This window comes from Ursus arctos, unplaced genomic scaffold (genome assembly GCF_023065955.2).
Source record: "Ursus arctos isolate Adak ecotype North America unplaced genomic scaffold, UrsArc2.0 scaffold_1, whole genome shotgun sequence".
NCBI classification, from domain to species: domain Eukaryota; kingdom Metazoa; phylum Chordata; class Mammalia; order Carnivora; family Ursidae; genus Ursus; species Ursus arctos.
The window spans coordinates 91,191,720-91,205,279 of record NW_026622763.1 but is presented as its reverse complement, the minus strand read 5'-3'; the positions used below and the strand labels follow the sequence as shown (position 1 = coordinate 91,205,279).

General features: G+C 59.2%; 1 protein-coding gene across 1 annotated transcript; it reads right to left on the bottom strand.

The window, feature by feature from the left end:
- Positions 1–400: 400 nt before the first annotated feature.
- Positions 401–12,651, bottom strand: WNT10A (Wnt family member 10A). The gene is made up of 4 exons (XM_026490264.4): positions 12,539–12,651; positions 11,241–11,503; positions 3,999–4,378; positions 401–1,596 (listed from the first exon to the last, which is right to left on the bottom strand). Exons 1-4 carry the CDS (start codon positions 12,649–12,651, stop codon positions 1,099–1,101), a joined length of 1,254 nt encoding a protein of 417 aa, XP_026346049.1. The 3' UTR covers positions 401–1,098.
- Positions 12,652–13,560: the final 909 nt, after the last annotated feature.

Below are 13,560 nucleotides of genomic sequence, written 5' to 3'. Positions count from 1 at the left end.
CATATGTAGAATCTAAAAAAAACAAAACAAACGAATAAACAAACAAAAAGCAGAATTGAAACTATAAATACAGAGAATGAGCTGGTGTTTGCCGGAGGGGAGGTGGGTGGGGGATGGACAAGATGGGTGCAGGGGAGTGGGAGACACAGGCTTTCAGTTATAGAATGAATTAGTCACAGGAATACAAGGCACAACATAGGGAATAGAGTTACTGGTATTGTAATGGCCTCCTATGGTGATAGATGATAGCTACCCTTGTGGTGAGCAGACCATAATGTATAGACTTGTCCAATCACTATGTTGTACACCTGCAACTAATGTAACATTATGTATCAACTGTACTCAAAAAGTGTTTTAAATGCAAACAAAAAATAAGGGGCCCCACTCCCCAGAAATCACTCTACACCCAGCACCGAGCTGTATTTTCTTTATGGCACAGAACATTGTCTGAGATGACCTGGTCTGTGTATTTTCTTATTTATTGTCCATCTCCCCCAACCAGCATGTAAACTCCAAGAGGGCAGGTGCTGTGACTCTCTTATTCACGTCTGTGTCCCCAGCACCCTTCGTCCCCTGCAGAGTGCCAGACCACAAAGAGTGCAAAATAAATATTTGTTAAATGAGTGATGAGGGGCAGAGGCCCTGCGGGGAGGGCATCTGAGGCCTCTATAGAATCACTTCAGCACAATCATGTCCATTTCTTCTTTTCTAATCATAGTCCCCCTGCCCATAGGCTTCCATTCATTCTCTCTCCCAGGGGAAGAGGTGAAGGCAGGAAAGGGGACAGGCCCAGAGACTGCCTGGCTGACACTCGCCCTCACCCACGCCCTTAGGTGTGGGGCAATCCCCAGCCCAGCTGAGCTTGACTGAGCCTGGGGCAAGGAGCTGGGAGGCATATAGGTCCTTGGAGGCCACAGAAGTGAGGAGTGGTGTCCAGGCAGGACGGGGCTGTCCCCTGATTGCAGATGTGACCCTCAGAGCCGGGAGGCTCCTATGCGATCAGATGGTCCCAACTCCTCTCCCAGGAGCCTAGGCGACGCTCGCCGGGCCAAGCTGGCAAGCGGCCGAGGGCCGGGCTCCGGGAGGGGAGCCTGGCTCTCACTTGCAGACGCTGACCCACTCGGTGATGCGGCACTCCTCGCAGACGACGAAGCAGCACCAGTGGAAGCGGCAGTGGCAGCGCTCGCTGCGCGTCTGGCGCAGGATGTTGTGGCCGCGGCCGCAGCACATGCTGCCGCAGCCGTCGGGGCCCGAGCTGCTCTTGTTGCACAGGCGGCCCACGGTGCCCGCCGAGTCCAGGCGCGGCTCGCGCTCGCAGAAGTCGGGCGACTTCTCGAAGTAGACCAGGTCGGCGGGGCTGGCGCGGCGCCGCGGCCCCGGGACACCCGGGGCCGGCGAGGGGGCCCCCGCGGGGCCGGGCTCCAGCTGGCCGCCGTTGCGGTTGTGCGGCCGGATGAGCGTGGCGCGGTGGAAGCGGCTGCGCAGCAGCGCCCCCACGGCGCGGAACTCCGGCGTCACCTGCCAGCACGTCTTGAGCTGGCAGCTGCCTGACGTGCCGTGGCACTTGCATTTCCGCCGCATGTTCTCCATCACCGCCTGCAGAGGGAGGCACGGCGAGGGGTGACGCCCGCGGCCAGCCCCGCGGCCCTCCTCCCAGCGCAGACACTGGCCTTCGAGAATCTCCGAGACTTGTGAAACCGACTCCCATCGAACAGAAACTCAAGCCCGAAGCGGGGCGGGGCGGGGGCTGGGGGTGGAGAGCTGGGGCGGGGGGCGCGCGGCTCCTGAGCCACGCAGTCCGGAGAAGAACTCTGCCTGCTCTTCTGCTGCTCTCCCATCCGCCTCCCACCAGGCCAGGTCCTGGGGGAATTCCCTCCTTCCTCCCCTCCTCTCCTTTCCCAGCAGCTGCAGGGGGCCCTTGGGGCTGGAGGGCTCTTGCTTCCTGAGGGGGGATCCCAGATCCTCAGGGAAATTCCCTCTCCTTCCACCCTCAGGTGGGGGCCAGGAGGAGGGGGGTGCTGGCCCCACTATATCCCATCCCCAAAGCCTCTGGCCTGGATCCAGGCGTGAGTGGGGGCTGCTGTGGGGAGTCTGAGAAAGCCCCTTTCCTCCTCTGGGCCCTGCAGCCCTTTGCAGGGAGCCTAAGGAGGGGACAGAAACTAGGGAGACTCCTCTTTTCCCCATTATACTGGCCGGGGCTTATTCTGCCCAATGCTGAATGCCACGGTTCCTCTAAGGGAATAGTGAGCACCAACAGGGGCCAAAGGCTCTACCTGAATACGGAATGGGAACAGTCCCAGGGAACCAGACCCCCTGCGCAATGAAAGCGAGAAGTCCCCAAGCCTCTGAGTGAGGTAGTTACAGAACACAACCTACCCACCCCCTGCCCAGCTCTCAACCTGCTCTAGAATCTCCTCCCAAAGGATCCCTTGACATTATCCTCACTAGAGACACCAGAAGGAGTTGGCCACACCTTCCTTTCCCCAACTCCATCCCAGAACACGCTCAGACCCGGAGAGCAATGATCTGGGGCCCTCTAATCTGGGCGGTTAGGGCCACAAGAGAGAGAGACCCTGCCCTCTGAGTCTTAAAGGACTCCTCGGCTTGTAGGTGCAGCCTGTGGTGTCAGCACCACGGAGGAACCAGCCCAAGGCCCCCCCTGGCCAACAGCTCCAGAACATTTGCTTCCCACAGGCAGCAGTCATTAACTAACCAGTTTAACAAGGAGGAGGCGGCACTGTTGCTACGGGCTGGGATAGTATGGAAGCTTGGGAAAAGAGCTGCAGGAACAGGGCAGGGCTGGGTGGGAGCTGGATGTGACCGGAGGGTGGCTATGCCTCAGTTTACTTCACCTCTCAGTCAGGACAGGAAGAGCTGAATCAGCTCCGAGCCTCTGCGGAAGGAGAGGGTGGCCCGCCTGGGTCGAGAGGCCAGGAGAAAGGGGAATGAGGAGGAGCAGGTGCCAGTCAGAGCGAGGGGAAGGCAGAAACAAGGCCTGAAGGCAGGCCGGGCAGAGCTGAGAGAAGGGACAAGGGCTGAACAGCCAGGAAAGGGGGGTGCAGACAAGGCTGCGGAGTGAAGGAGCACAGGCTCAGCGCTCAGCGGCCGGGCTATGAAGCTGCCTATGAAGCCGGCCTCTACCACTTCCTCACCAGTGACACCACCTCGAGCAAGCTTCTCCATCTCCCCGTACCTCAGTTTCCATATCTGAACCTGAGGCTAATACTACTACCCTCATAGCTAGTTGTAAGGATTAAATAGGCTCTCCAGTCAGGGCCTGACACGTAGAAAGGACTCAGTAAATGCAGGCGATTACTCCTTTCCTTCTCCTTCTCCTCTTCCTTCTCCTTCATCTTCTTCTTCTTTTTTTCTTTTTCTTTTTTTTAATGAATGACCTTTGAGGTAGTATGCACAGTCAAGGTTAGGGAGAAAAAGGAGAAAGGCAACCATGCAATCACCGCACAGGGCCGTGGTGGCCCCCAGGAACCTGCCCTTGCAGGAACCCTCATTCTGCACAGAAAAGTCTGGGAAAGGAGGTAGAGGGTCCCAGCATAAGATAGCACAGAATCATGGACCATTAGAGCTGGCCAGGGGCGCAGGACTCGGGGATGGGGTGATCCAGTTGAACCTTCTTGCTTTATAGAGGAGGCGACAGAGTGGCAGAGCAGGGCCAAGGCCGCTGAGGCCTTGACTGCAGCCCCGCGGCCCCTCCTCCACTGCTCACTGCAGAATAGTGAGAGGAGCAGGCTGCTCAGCAGAGTGGGAGCTGATGCAGGACAGGGTCGGTTTCATCCCTGCATCCCCGGCCCAGTCCAGTGCCTGGCACACAGTAGGTATCCAATGCATGTTTGACAACTGGATTAGGCAGGGGCAATGAGAAAGTTGCTGAGCTAGGGGGAATGGCGTGGGCCCCAGAGGAGAGGTAGGCCTGGGGTGGGGGAGGGGAGGAGCCCGAGGCAGAGGGATTTGGAGCAGGCCCAGGCGGGTGGGGCTCTCACCTGCCTCCCAACTCGGTTGTTGTGGAGCCTCATGCGCGCGTGGATGTCTCTGTGGGGCTCCCGCGAGTCCAGAAAGTCCTTAGAGAAGCGCTCCCCGAAGCCCACGTCGGGGCTACAGCCGCCCCACTCCCAGGAGTCCTGCAGGCCCGGGCTGGCAGGGGGCAGGGCCGGGTGTTCCGGGACCCCGTGGCTCAGGCCCTTCCCGCGCTGCAGCGCGTCGAGCTGCAGGCGATGCAGCTTCCGACGGAAGGCCTCCTCGTCCCCACGCCGGGAGGCGTCGCAGCCGCATGCCCTCAGTTTGCCCAGGGCGCAAGCATTGGACACAGCGTGCACGACCCCGGCGGCGGCGATGGCGTAGGCGAAGGCGCTCTCTCGAAAACCTGAGGGTGGAGATCCGGGGAACAGGCTCTGGGGGGCTTCCACGTCTCATCCCTCCGCCCTCCCTGCCCAACCTTCTTAACATACGAAGGAGAAACCAAGGCCCAGTGTTGGGGGAAGGTCTGGTACAAGGACACAGACTCAAAGAAGGGCAGAAATCACCCCCGAAGTTCCGGGTGCAGGGTGGAGTGGGGGAGGTCTCCCCCAGAGCCCTCTTTTCGCTTTGCACTTCATTCCCTGTTTCATTAACATCACCCTTAGCAAGCTCAGAATTTGTGTCTACTTCTCTCCTGTTGGACAGAAAGTATCTGGTAAACATTCTTTTTAAGATCAGGGACTTAATCTATTACCTCTCATGTGATATTTGCAATTTAAAAATAAGCCTGCAGAAAGAAGGCAAAATTTAATCTAAAAAAATAAATCACTTGTGATGGACTTCCAGGCCTCAGAGGATGCTAATGGGCAGAAGGGTAAGTAAGAGGAGATGGAGTCCTCCTAAAGCTCCCAGCCCCAAGGTTGCCTGCCCGGTGCCACCCCCTTTGGCACCCACTACAGAACACTCCCTGATGGCCAGGTTCAAGAGGCAGAGAAAAGAGCCAGCAGAGTTTTCCCCTTCCCTGTCCACAGGCATCCCAGAAAATCTGCTCAGAAAAGGGCACCGCCCAGCCATCCAGCCAGCATTGGGTCTAGGTCAGCAGAAGGGGTGGCTTGAGGAATTCTGGAAATCAGCTCAGTGCCCTGTAGTAGTGTTGAAAGTTGAGTGGGAAGGGTGAGCTAAGGCAGATGCCTTCCTTGAGATGTTTGGCGGGCACAAAGACCCTGATGAACCACCCTCAGGGGCCCAGGACTTGTCTACACTACTTTTCTCCTCTGAGTTTCCAGCCTGAGCCATCCTCTGAGAAGGCCCTGATAAGTCTGGGCCTCCTTGGCAGGGGGATGTCTATTCCCAGAGGAGGCTCCGGCTCCTGGACCCACAAGAGGCTTCTGGCTTATTCTGCATCTGAGAAGGGACCAGCTAGCGGCATTTTCTGGTACATGTCTCTGACCCGCCTCTGAAACCGAGAGTGTGGGCAGTGGGAGAAGAAGCCAGGAGCAATCGCAGCCTCCACATGAGGAGGAGAACTCAGCTGTGCCATAGGCACCTGTTGGGGGAAGCCCAGACCCTAGCAGGAGACTGAAGGCTTGCAGGAGACCAGAGATTCAGAGCAAAACACTCTGGGTCCTTCCACCCTAGTGTCAAAGCCTGGAAGGACATGCTCTGGGAGTTCCCATAGACCTCAGAGAGCCAACCAGGACTTGACAGAGACCCTAGCCCAATCCTGCAGCCCCCCCCCCCCAAGCTCACCCTCTGCATTACAGGGTCCTGTCCTCCATCCTTACCTAGCCACCCCCCCAAAAAAAAGGCAAGATGTGTATAGTTCAAAGTATGAACTCTGGAGCCCAATTGTCTGGGTTCAAATCTTAGCTCTTCCACTTACTGTTAATAGCTACATGACCTTGGCCAAGTGACTTGACCTCTATGCCTCAGTTTTCTCATCTGTAAAACAAGATTGTTATTATCTGCTTCATTGTTGTCCCAAGAATTGAATTAATTAGTAAACTGCAAGTACTTCGAAGAGTACCTTACTCATAGTAAGTACCGCACAAACATTAGCTTCTATTGAGAAGTTCTTCATATTGTCTCATTCCACTCACTACAGCTGCAGTTTCAGGCCATTAGTTTTTGTTTCCCCCAATTACGGACAGAGCCCAGCAGCTCATGACCCACTTTAGAATAAATCACATGGGCCACCAGAAGCCTGAGAAGCAGGCCGTCCCTGTCTATCTTCTCTCTCCAGCTTGTGGCATCTCAGGACCTTTTCTGCAAGGAGCCCAGCTACGAGCAGACAGGAGGGGATGGGGATTGGGCTGAAGCCTTTTAAGAGGATGTTGGGAATTGGTGAGAGCTGCAGAGAAATAGACACTGACATGGGAAGTGGGGCCCAAGGGAAAGGAGGGCAGACCCAAGTCCCTAGGGAGTGCACCCTGCATTTTCCCTGCCTTTTAGCTGTGGAACTCTCAGCGCTTCCCCTATTGCTAGGGGGCTCATCAGCCCACTGCTAGGACAAATGGCAATATTCTGACCTCCAGAAACAGCCCAGGCCTCAGAAATTATCCCCCCTCCAACACACACACACACACACACACACACACACACACACACACACACAGTGCAAGAGGGAGATGCCCAAGATCACAGGGGTTATGTAGCAGCCCCAGCCCCAGCTCTCTCAGTTCCCAGGCCTGGTAACTTTCTGCTAAAGGACATTTGGCTCTAGGGAAGACATGCTCCTGTGTAAGAAACCCAGGTAGCTCTGGCCCCAGTTTCTATGGCCCTATCTACGCTTGCCACCAAGAAAGAGCAAGAGGCTGGTCTAGGGGGATGTGCTGGTCCACTCAGCATCTTCCAGGCTTTGTTACATTCAGAGGCAGGCCCAGAGGAGTCTGGAAAAATGTAGTTCACAATCTACAGAAAACACCCCTACCTACCCCAGGCAGCTAAGGACACCATGCCATGGCCTCTGGCAGCTGTCACGGCCACGTGTAGGGGCAGCCAGGCAGGGCTTGTGTGACCACCCTGTGCTCCAAGCATCCAGGATTCAGAGAAGCCCAGCCTCCTGGGTCTGCCCCCAGCTCCCATTCAGGGCCCCAGTTTCGGTCCTGGCCCCAACTGTCTGGGGCAGACACAGGCACTGTGCCATCTGGCCAGCTGGTGGGGGAGAGGGGTGGGGCCATGGCCAGCTGGGCTGCCTGGAGCATGGAGGGGGGGGGGCTTGTTAAGACGCACAATTAGCTGTCCTGCCTTTGATCTGGGACAGGGACTGCCAGCATCTAAGTGGAGTCAGCTGCTGCTCCAGGCCGCAGCCAATGGCCAGGATGGGGCTGGGGGAGGAGGTTTGGAGGGCAGGGGAGCATGGAGGAGAGAGGATTCAGGAGCCAGTGGGAACCAGGAGGGGTCAGAGAAGCTTGAGCCCCGCCTACTTGAGTCCAAGAGGGAGGGAAGGGGGGAGATCTGGTAACAATCCCCTCCATGCAGATAATCTGTGCATGCTCCCGTGCCTGGGCTGAGAGAGAGAGAGAGAGAGAGAGAGCGAGTGAGAGAGTGAGTTGTGTGCGCATGGGAACGCTTAGGGGTGACATTGAATGTGGTTACACGTTTGCACAAACAAAGGTAGGTGTGTGTCTCTGTGTGTGTGTATACATGTCAGTTTCATTTCTTGGACTACTCCTCCATTGTACCACTCACCTCTGGACACACAGTGGGAGATCATGGTGGCCTGGTAGCTTAGGCAGGCAGTATGGCAGGGGGTTGAGGGCAATCTCTAAAGTCAGCTGGCCTGCATCTGAGTCCTGGCTCTGTAGCTCCCTTAGAAGCTGTGTGACTAATTCCAAGTTACCCAACCTCTCATTGCTTCATGTGCAGAATGAGGATACTAATAGGACCCATTGCATGGGGATTGTTTAGGGATCTTAAAGTACAGATAAAATGCTTTAAAACAGTGCCAGACAAACAGCAAGTACTTAATATGTATTAGCTAATTTATTGGGGGCTATTAGGATAACGGAAATTTAGGCGATCCTGGGATATGATGGCCTGAGCCTCTGTCTTCCTATCTGCATGCCACCACTCACCCCAAACCTGGAGGCTCCCCAAGGATAACCGTAAAAGAGAGGTGGGAGAAGAAAGAGCCAGGGCCTTGGAGAACAGAGGCTAGACTCTTAAACTGTGGCCTTCCACTGGGCTGAGAGCCTGGCTGGGCTGCAGGGCCTTGTGCCCCTTCTTTCCATCCATTCCAGATGGGTCAGGGCCTTGGGAGAGGGCTGTACTAACCTGTGTGGGCGCTCCTAGGACCTGCTGCTTGAATCTCCTACACTTGCCTCCACTGGCCTCTCCCAGGCCCCATATCCCCGTCCACTCTGTTGCCCCTGCATCCATGGTTGGGTGCTCTAGTCCTCACCAGGAGGGGCTCCCCTCTAGATGTGCTGCCCAGCAGACACCAATTGTCTGGGTCCACAGAACAAAAGGCTGGGGATATCAGTGCCCTGGCCCTGAGGTTGGAGCTGCCCCTGGGTTGGGGACCTTCCCACAGCTTTTTTTTTTTTATTCTAGCCCCAGAGAGGCCTCTCTCCCTGTCCCCTACCCACCCAGGTTCCAGCACCCTGTCATGCCCTCTCCTGGGCCAAGTAAAGCCCTATCATATGCCCTGCCTTCCCAAGTTTGTCTGCTCCAGGTGTTCAAGCATCCATCCCTCCTACACTGGAACCCCATCCCTTCACCCAACCCATTTCAGGGGACATGCCAGAACAATCAGATGGCAGTAACAGCATTAAGGTGGAAGGCCCCAGGGACCACCTCCTCCCAGCAGTCTCTGAATTTTGGACATGGCAGAATGCACCTTTAAGAGAGCCCCACTGGCAGTCTGAGTTGGAAGAGGGGTCAGCACCCTGTATTCCACTTAGGTGAAATGGGTCAAGTGACCCCACATGAGACAATTCACAACTTGAAAAGAAGGGAGACTGGGGGAAGGACCCAGTCCAGGGACTGGCTGCCACCAAGAGTAGCCCCGTAGAATTCAGATTTAGCTAGTCCTTGAGGTGACTGGCGGGGCGGGGGGGGGGGGGGGATAATCCCACAGGAGGGTGAAGGGTGAACCCAGATATGGAGTGGGGGAAGGGTTGTAACGGTGGCCGTGGAGGGAGAAAGTGGCAATTTCTTCTAGAAGCCCAGAGTCCCCTCCGAGGAGGGAGACGTAGAAAATGGGGTGTCGCAATGCGGGAGCAGAAGCCACATAGGTAGGACAGTGTTCCAAGGCCAAAGGAAGGAGCCCAGCCCCCCCTGCCAGAGCCCCGGAGCCGCTGTCCCGCCCCTTCCCCGCGCTGGGCACCGCCCCGCCCTGGCTAGCCCCGGCAAGTCTCCCCCTTCCACCACTAACCTCCCCCCCCCCCACTCGTCCCCCCAGCTCACCTCCCGCTTATTAAACTGCAGGTGAACCCGGGAGCTCCTGGCGCCGGGCCAACCCCGCGCGCTTCCACCGCTCCGAGCTCACCCCTGAGCTTCAAAGACCCCACGTCCTCCACCGGGCCACACGGGCCTCACGCGGGCGAAGTAATCAGGACGCGTGGGTTCACTCTATCTAGAGGGGACAGGAGGCGCAGAGGGGAAGAGGGGACACCGTGGCCGGGAAGAGGGACGAAGAGCTTGCCTTGCCTTGCCTCACCTGAAGCGGCGGGGGTGAGAACCTCAGCGCCTGTCCAACCGCCCCCCCCTCGCCGCGAGCAGAACCCAAAGCAGGGCTCCGGCGCCCTCACCGCGGGGGCCCGAGCGCTGGAGGGCACACAGGGCGTCGGGGAGCGCACGGGTCACCTAGAAAGCCGGAGGGGGAGCGGGCTCGCGGCGGCAGCGGGCTCCGGCCTGGCCCAGCCGCGGCAGGAGAGAGGCATAGGCCCGTCCCGTGGCGTGGGCGAGCGCGGGCGGCCCGGGCGGGGCGAGGCGCCCGGCCGGGGTCCCCAGCAGCCGCCGTCTGCCGGCCGGCGGGGCTCGGGTGCGGCGGGGCGGGCGGGGCGGATGGGGCGGGGCGGGAGCGCGGGGCAGGGGCGGAGGGGGGCGCCCCTTGGAGAGCCGCGCGGTTCGGGCCGGGAGCCGTCTGCCGCGGCCCGCGGGGATTAGTTCGCGGCTGCATGCCGCCACACGCGTCGGGCTGGGCTTGGCCGGGTAGAAACAGCGCCCGGGGCGCGCGGGGGAGGGAGGGGGTAGGGCGCGCGGGGGCGGGGCGGGCGGCCTGGGGCTGGGCTGGGGGAGGCTGCGATGGTCCCTGACTTGGGGGCCCCTGGGGATGCAAGGAGGGGTCCTGGTGAAAAGGGAAAGTCCCAAGCTGGCCGACTTCTTTCTGATATTCGAGTACCTTAGAGTCTGACTCTTCCAGAAGCCTCTGGGCCCCCAGGGCATAGGGTATAGGGGTACCCCTCTTCCTCCACTGTCAACTGAGAATTGGACAAGTCGCAAGGAGCCAGGTCCCCACACTGTCCCACTCGAGCAGCTGAGAGGAAAAACAGATAACGCCCATCTTCCCCAAAAGACCTGAGTCAAGGCCTACCATACCAGGGCAGGGGTGGGTGTGAACAGAAACGAGTGACAACACCTCCTGCCATCGCCAGCCCAAGCTCCTCTAGGGGTTGTCAGGGTGGGCCCTGGGTCACCCAGAAGTCCCAGAGGGAGGACAGGGAGTGGGCTGCGGCTTCTCTGGGCTGTGAGGGGAAGAGGGATTGGCAGAGCTGTCAGGCCTGCCGGGCAGGAGGCCTGCACACACACCCAGGGCCTCTGATTCAGAGAAGGTTTTCGGGGGCGGCGGGAATGACACAGAGGCTGGTGGTGTACCCTGCCGGGAAGAGCTCCTGCAAACGCACAATTTACCTGCCTGGGCTTCCCTCACCTACACCGTTTGGCAAAAGTCCTTCATGCTGACTCTGGGCACCTTATCCCAGACTCTCCATCCTAAATGCTGTTAACTAGGTTGAGGGTCAACTGAGGAAGGTGACAGATGTGGATATTTCCTGGGCCTGAGATAGACAGTGTCAGTGACAAGGCAGGATAAGCCAGGAGTCAATTCTCAGGCATGGAACCTACTACCCTCAGCCCGCACAGCCCAGGCTGGAGACATGTCTGCCCCATTTGTCTGGCCCCCATGGACTGGCCAAAACCAGAAAGGAGCAGTATGGCTGGTAGATGGGCATCTGGGGCAGGGGGGGTTGCCAGTTTGAGGGCGTAGGTAGAGGATGGTTGGCTTTTGGGGTGCGCAGAAGGGCAAGGGTGAGGGGGGCAGCTACCTCTGCTGAAGATGGGACTCTCGTAGGGGATCTTGTTGCGGGTCTCCAGACTAGAGCAGTTCCAGCGCTGGTCCCGGAACTGGTGCTGGCACTCGTGGATGGCGATCTGGATGCCCTGGATGGCTGAGGCAGCCACATCAGGGTGGCGCACACACACCTCCATCTGCCTCCTGCTCAGGCCCGGCAACGTCAGGCACACCGTGTTGGCATTGAGCACGGGCTCCGGGGGCAGGCGGAGGCCCAGAATGTCGTTGGGTGCAGACCTGCAGGCAGCGGGGGTGGGGGTGGGTGTGGGTGAGTGTTTCGGAGAGCTGGGAAGGCCCCGCTTGGCAATTTACACTCTGTCCCAAGAGCCATAATCCCTCTGTTCCAACCTCTGCTTCTAAAAGTTGGGCCTGTAGGTAGAGTCCTAGAGCATTCTCCTGTCCTCGGTCCTCTCATCATCGCTTCCTCCAACACCACCTGTCCAGATGCACACCCACACAAGCTAATGTGTAAATGCACACGCATCCAAAATGCCTGCGCACAAGTATTTCATAGGTACATGCTGAGCATAGATGTTCACATACATAGCGTTCCCCAGGAGACTACTCCCAACGCCTGTTTCAGACGGTCACATTCGCACAGACACACTTCTGCACACATTGAGGGGGCCACACAGACCCAGGAACACTTACACACATACACACTTCAGACATAGTTACACACACAGACACACAGACACTCACAAGCATGTACATGTACGCGTGTTAACGTATAATGTATATTGATCCGTGAGCTCTCAGTTCACACACATGTGCACACACAGACTGCTGTTTACAACATAACTTGCAGGGTTCACAAAATCACACACACGCACTGAGAACCCTTCCAGCCGCAGTCTCAGTGACCCCACCTGATCTACTCCCTGCCAGCTCCCCCCCCCACCCGCCCCTGCCTGGGAGTGATCTCTAATGTGAAGCAAGGCAGTTTGAGCTTTCTCCTGGGGGGGGGGTGCATTCCCCCCGCCTGGCATGGACTCCAGGTTGGCACTTGTTTCCCCCACACACATACACACACCTCCTCTTCTAGTAGCCTTCACTTTCCTGGGCACTGCCTTATCTCCCTGGACTGCCCAGATTCTGTCACCAGTTCAGCCCCCTCCTATGAGGGCAGTGTCTTTCATTGGGTACCAGCACTTTCCTGCGACACTGTCCCTCCCTCCTTCCAGGGTCCCCTGCCCCAGCAGGAGCGCCAGAGGCCCCTGTGGCTGGGGGTCCCAGCTCTCCAGGAGGGCGGGGCATAAGGTGAGGGCTCACCTGGGCACGGAGGCAGCCAGCAGCAGTAGGAAGAACAGGAGCGCGCAGAGCGCGGGCCGCGGCTGGGGCCGAGGTCGGAGCCGCAGCCAGGGGCAAGGGTGGGTGCTGCCCATGGCGCGCGGGCCGTCACGGGCCAGGAGTGGGGGGCTCACAGCCCGGCGGGACCGGCGAGCCAGGGGCGACGGCGCATGATCCGCGGGGGTCGGGGCGGCTGCGACACACAGCTCCGACTCGGGTCACGGCTCCGGGAGCAGACGGCGCCCGCCTCCCCGCTCCATGGGGCAGCGCCCCCGGGCACCGCCCTCGGGGTGGGGGGGCGGGCGGGCGCACCGGGCACCTCCTGGCACAGGGGTCCAGGGAATTTCCCGAGGCCCCCCTGCGACAACTCCTGGTGCCTCTCGAGGGTAGGGGGGGCCCGGAGGTGCTGCGGGCTGGGGACGAGAGGCTGGGGTGCCAGGGAGCCCCCCAGAGCAGCGCCGCGAGCCTGCGCTTCCGAGGGCGTGCGAGGCGGGCGGTGTGGGGGGGCGGTGTGGGGGGGCGGCGCTGTCTGTGCCCGGCCCCACCGCCCAGAGAGTGAGTGACTGTCCCGGCTCGGGGAGCTCTGCCGCCTCCCCTTCCTCCCCCCGCCCCCCCGCCCGAATGTCTCAGGGCTCTACCCCAGGTGACGTCACGACGGGGGGGTGGAGGCGTGTATGGGTCCTGAGGCCACTGCGGCCGCTCAGGACTCCGGGTGGGAGCGGCGGTGCCGAGGGCAGGGGAAGGAGAGGTGTTGGGGGGGAGGGGGTCTGCGCGCGCGTGCACGTGGAGGTGCCAGTGCCAGGGCGCGCGCTGGTTTGTGTAAGAAGCTGTATGTTACTTCGAAGTGTGTGTGTCTGGCCGAGACACAGCTGCCGGGGAGCAGTCCTCCCCAATATACACACCTGCAGGGGCTGGAGGGGAGGGGCTGGCCCCCCTGCTTGCCTCTCCCACCTCAGGAGGGACTTCCCAGGCTTGGCTGGTGCGGCAGGTGTGGGGGGTCCTGT

Coding starts and splice junctions, on each gene's coding strand:
- WNT10A (XM_026490264.4), bottom strand. CDS start 12,651: ATGGGCAGCACCCACCCTTGCCCCTGGCTGCGGCTCCGACCTCGGCCC. Junction 4,379..11,240: donor GAGTCCCATCTTCAGCAGAG/GTAGCTGCCCCC, acceptor CTCCACCCTCAG/GTTTTCGAGAGAGCGCCTTC. Junction 1,597..3,998: donor ACAACCGAGTTGGGAGGCAG/GTGAGAGCCCCA, acceptor CTCCCTCTGCAG/GCGGTGATGGAGAACATGCG.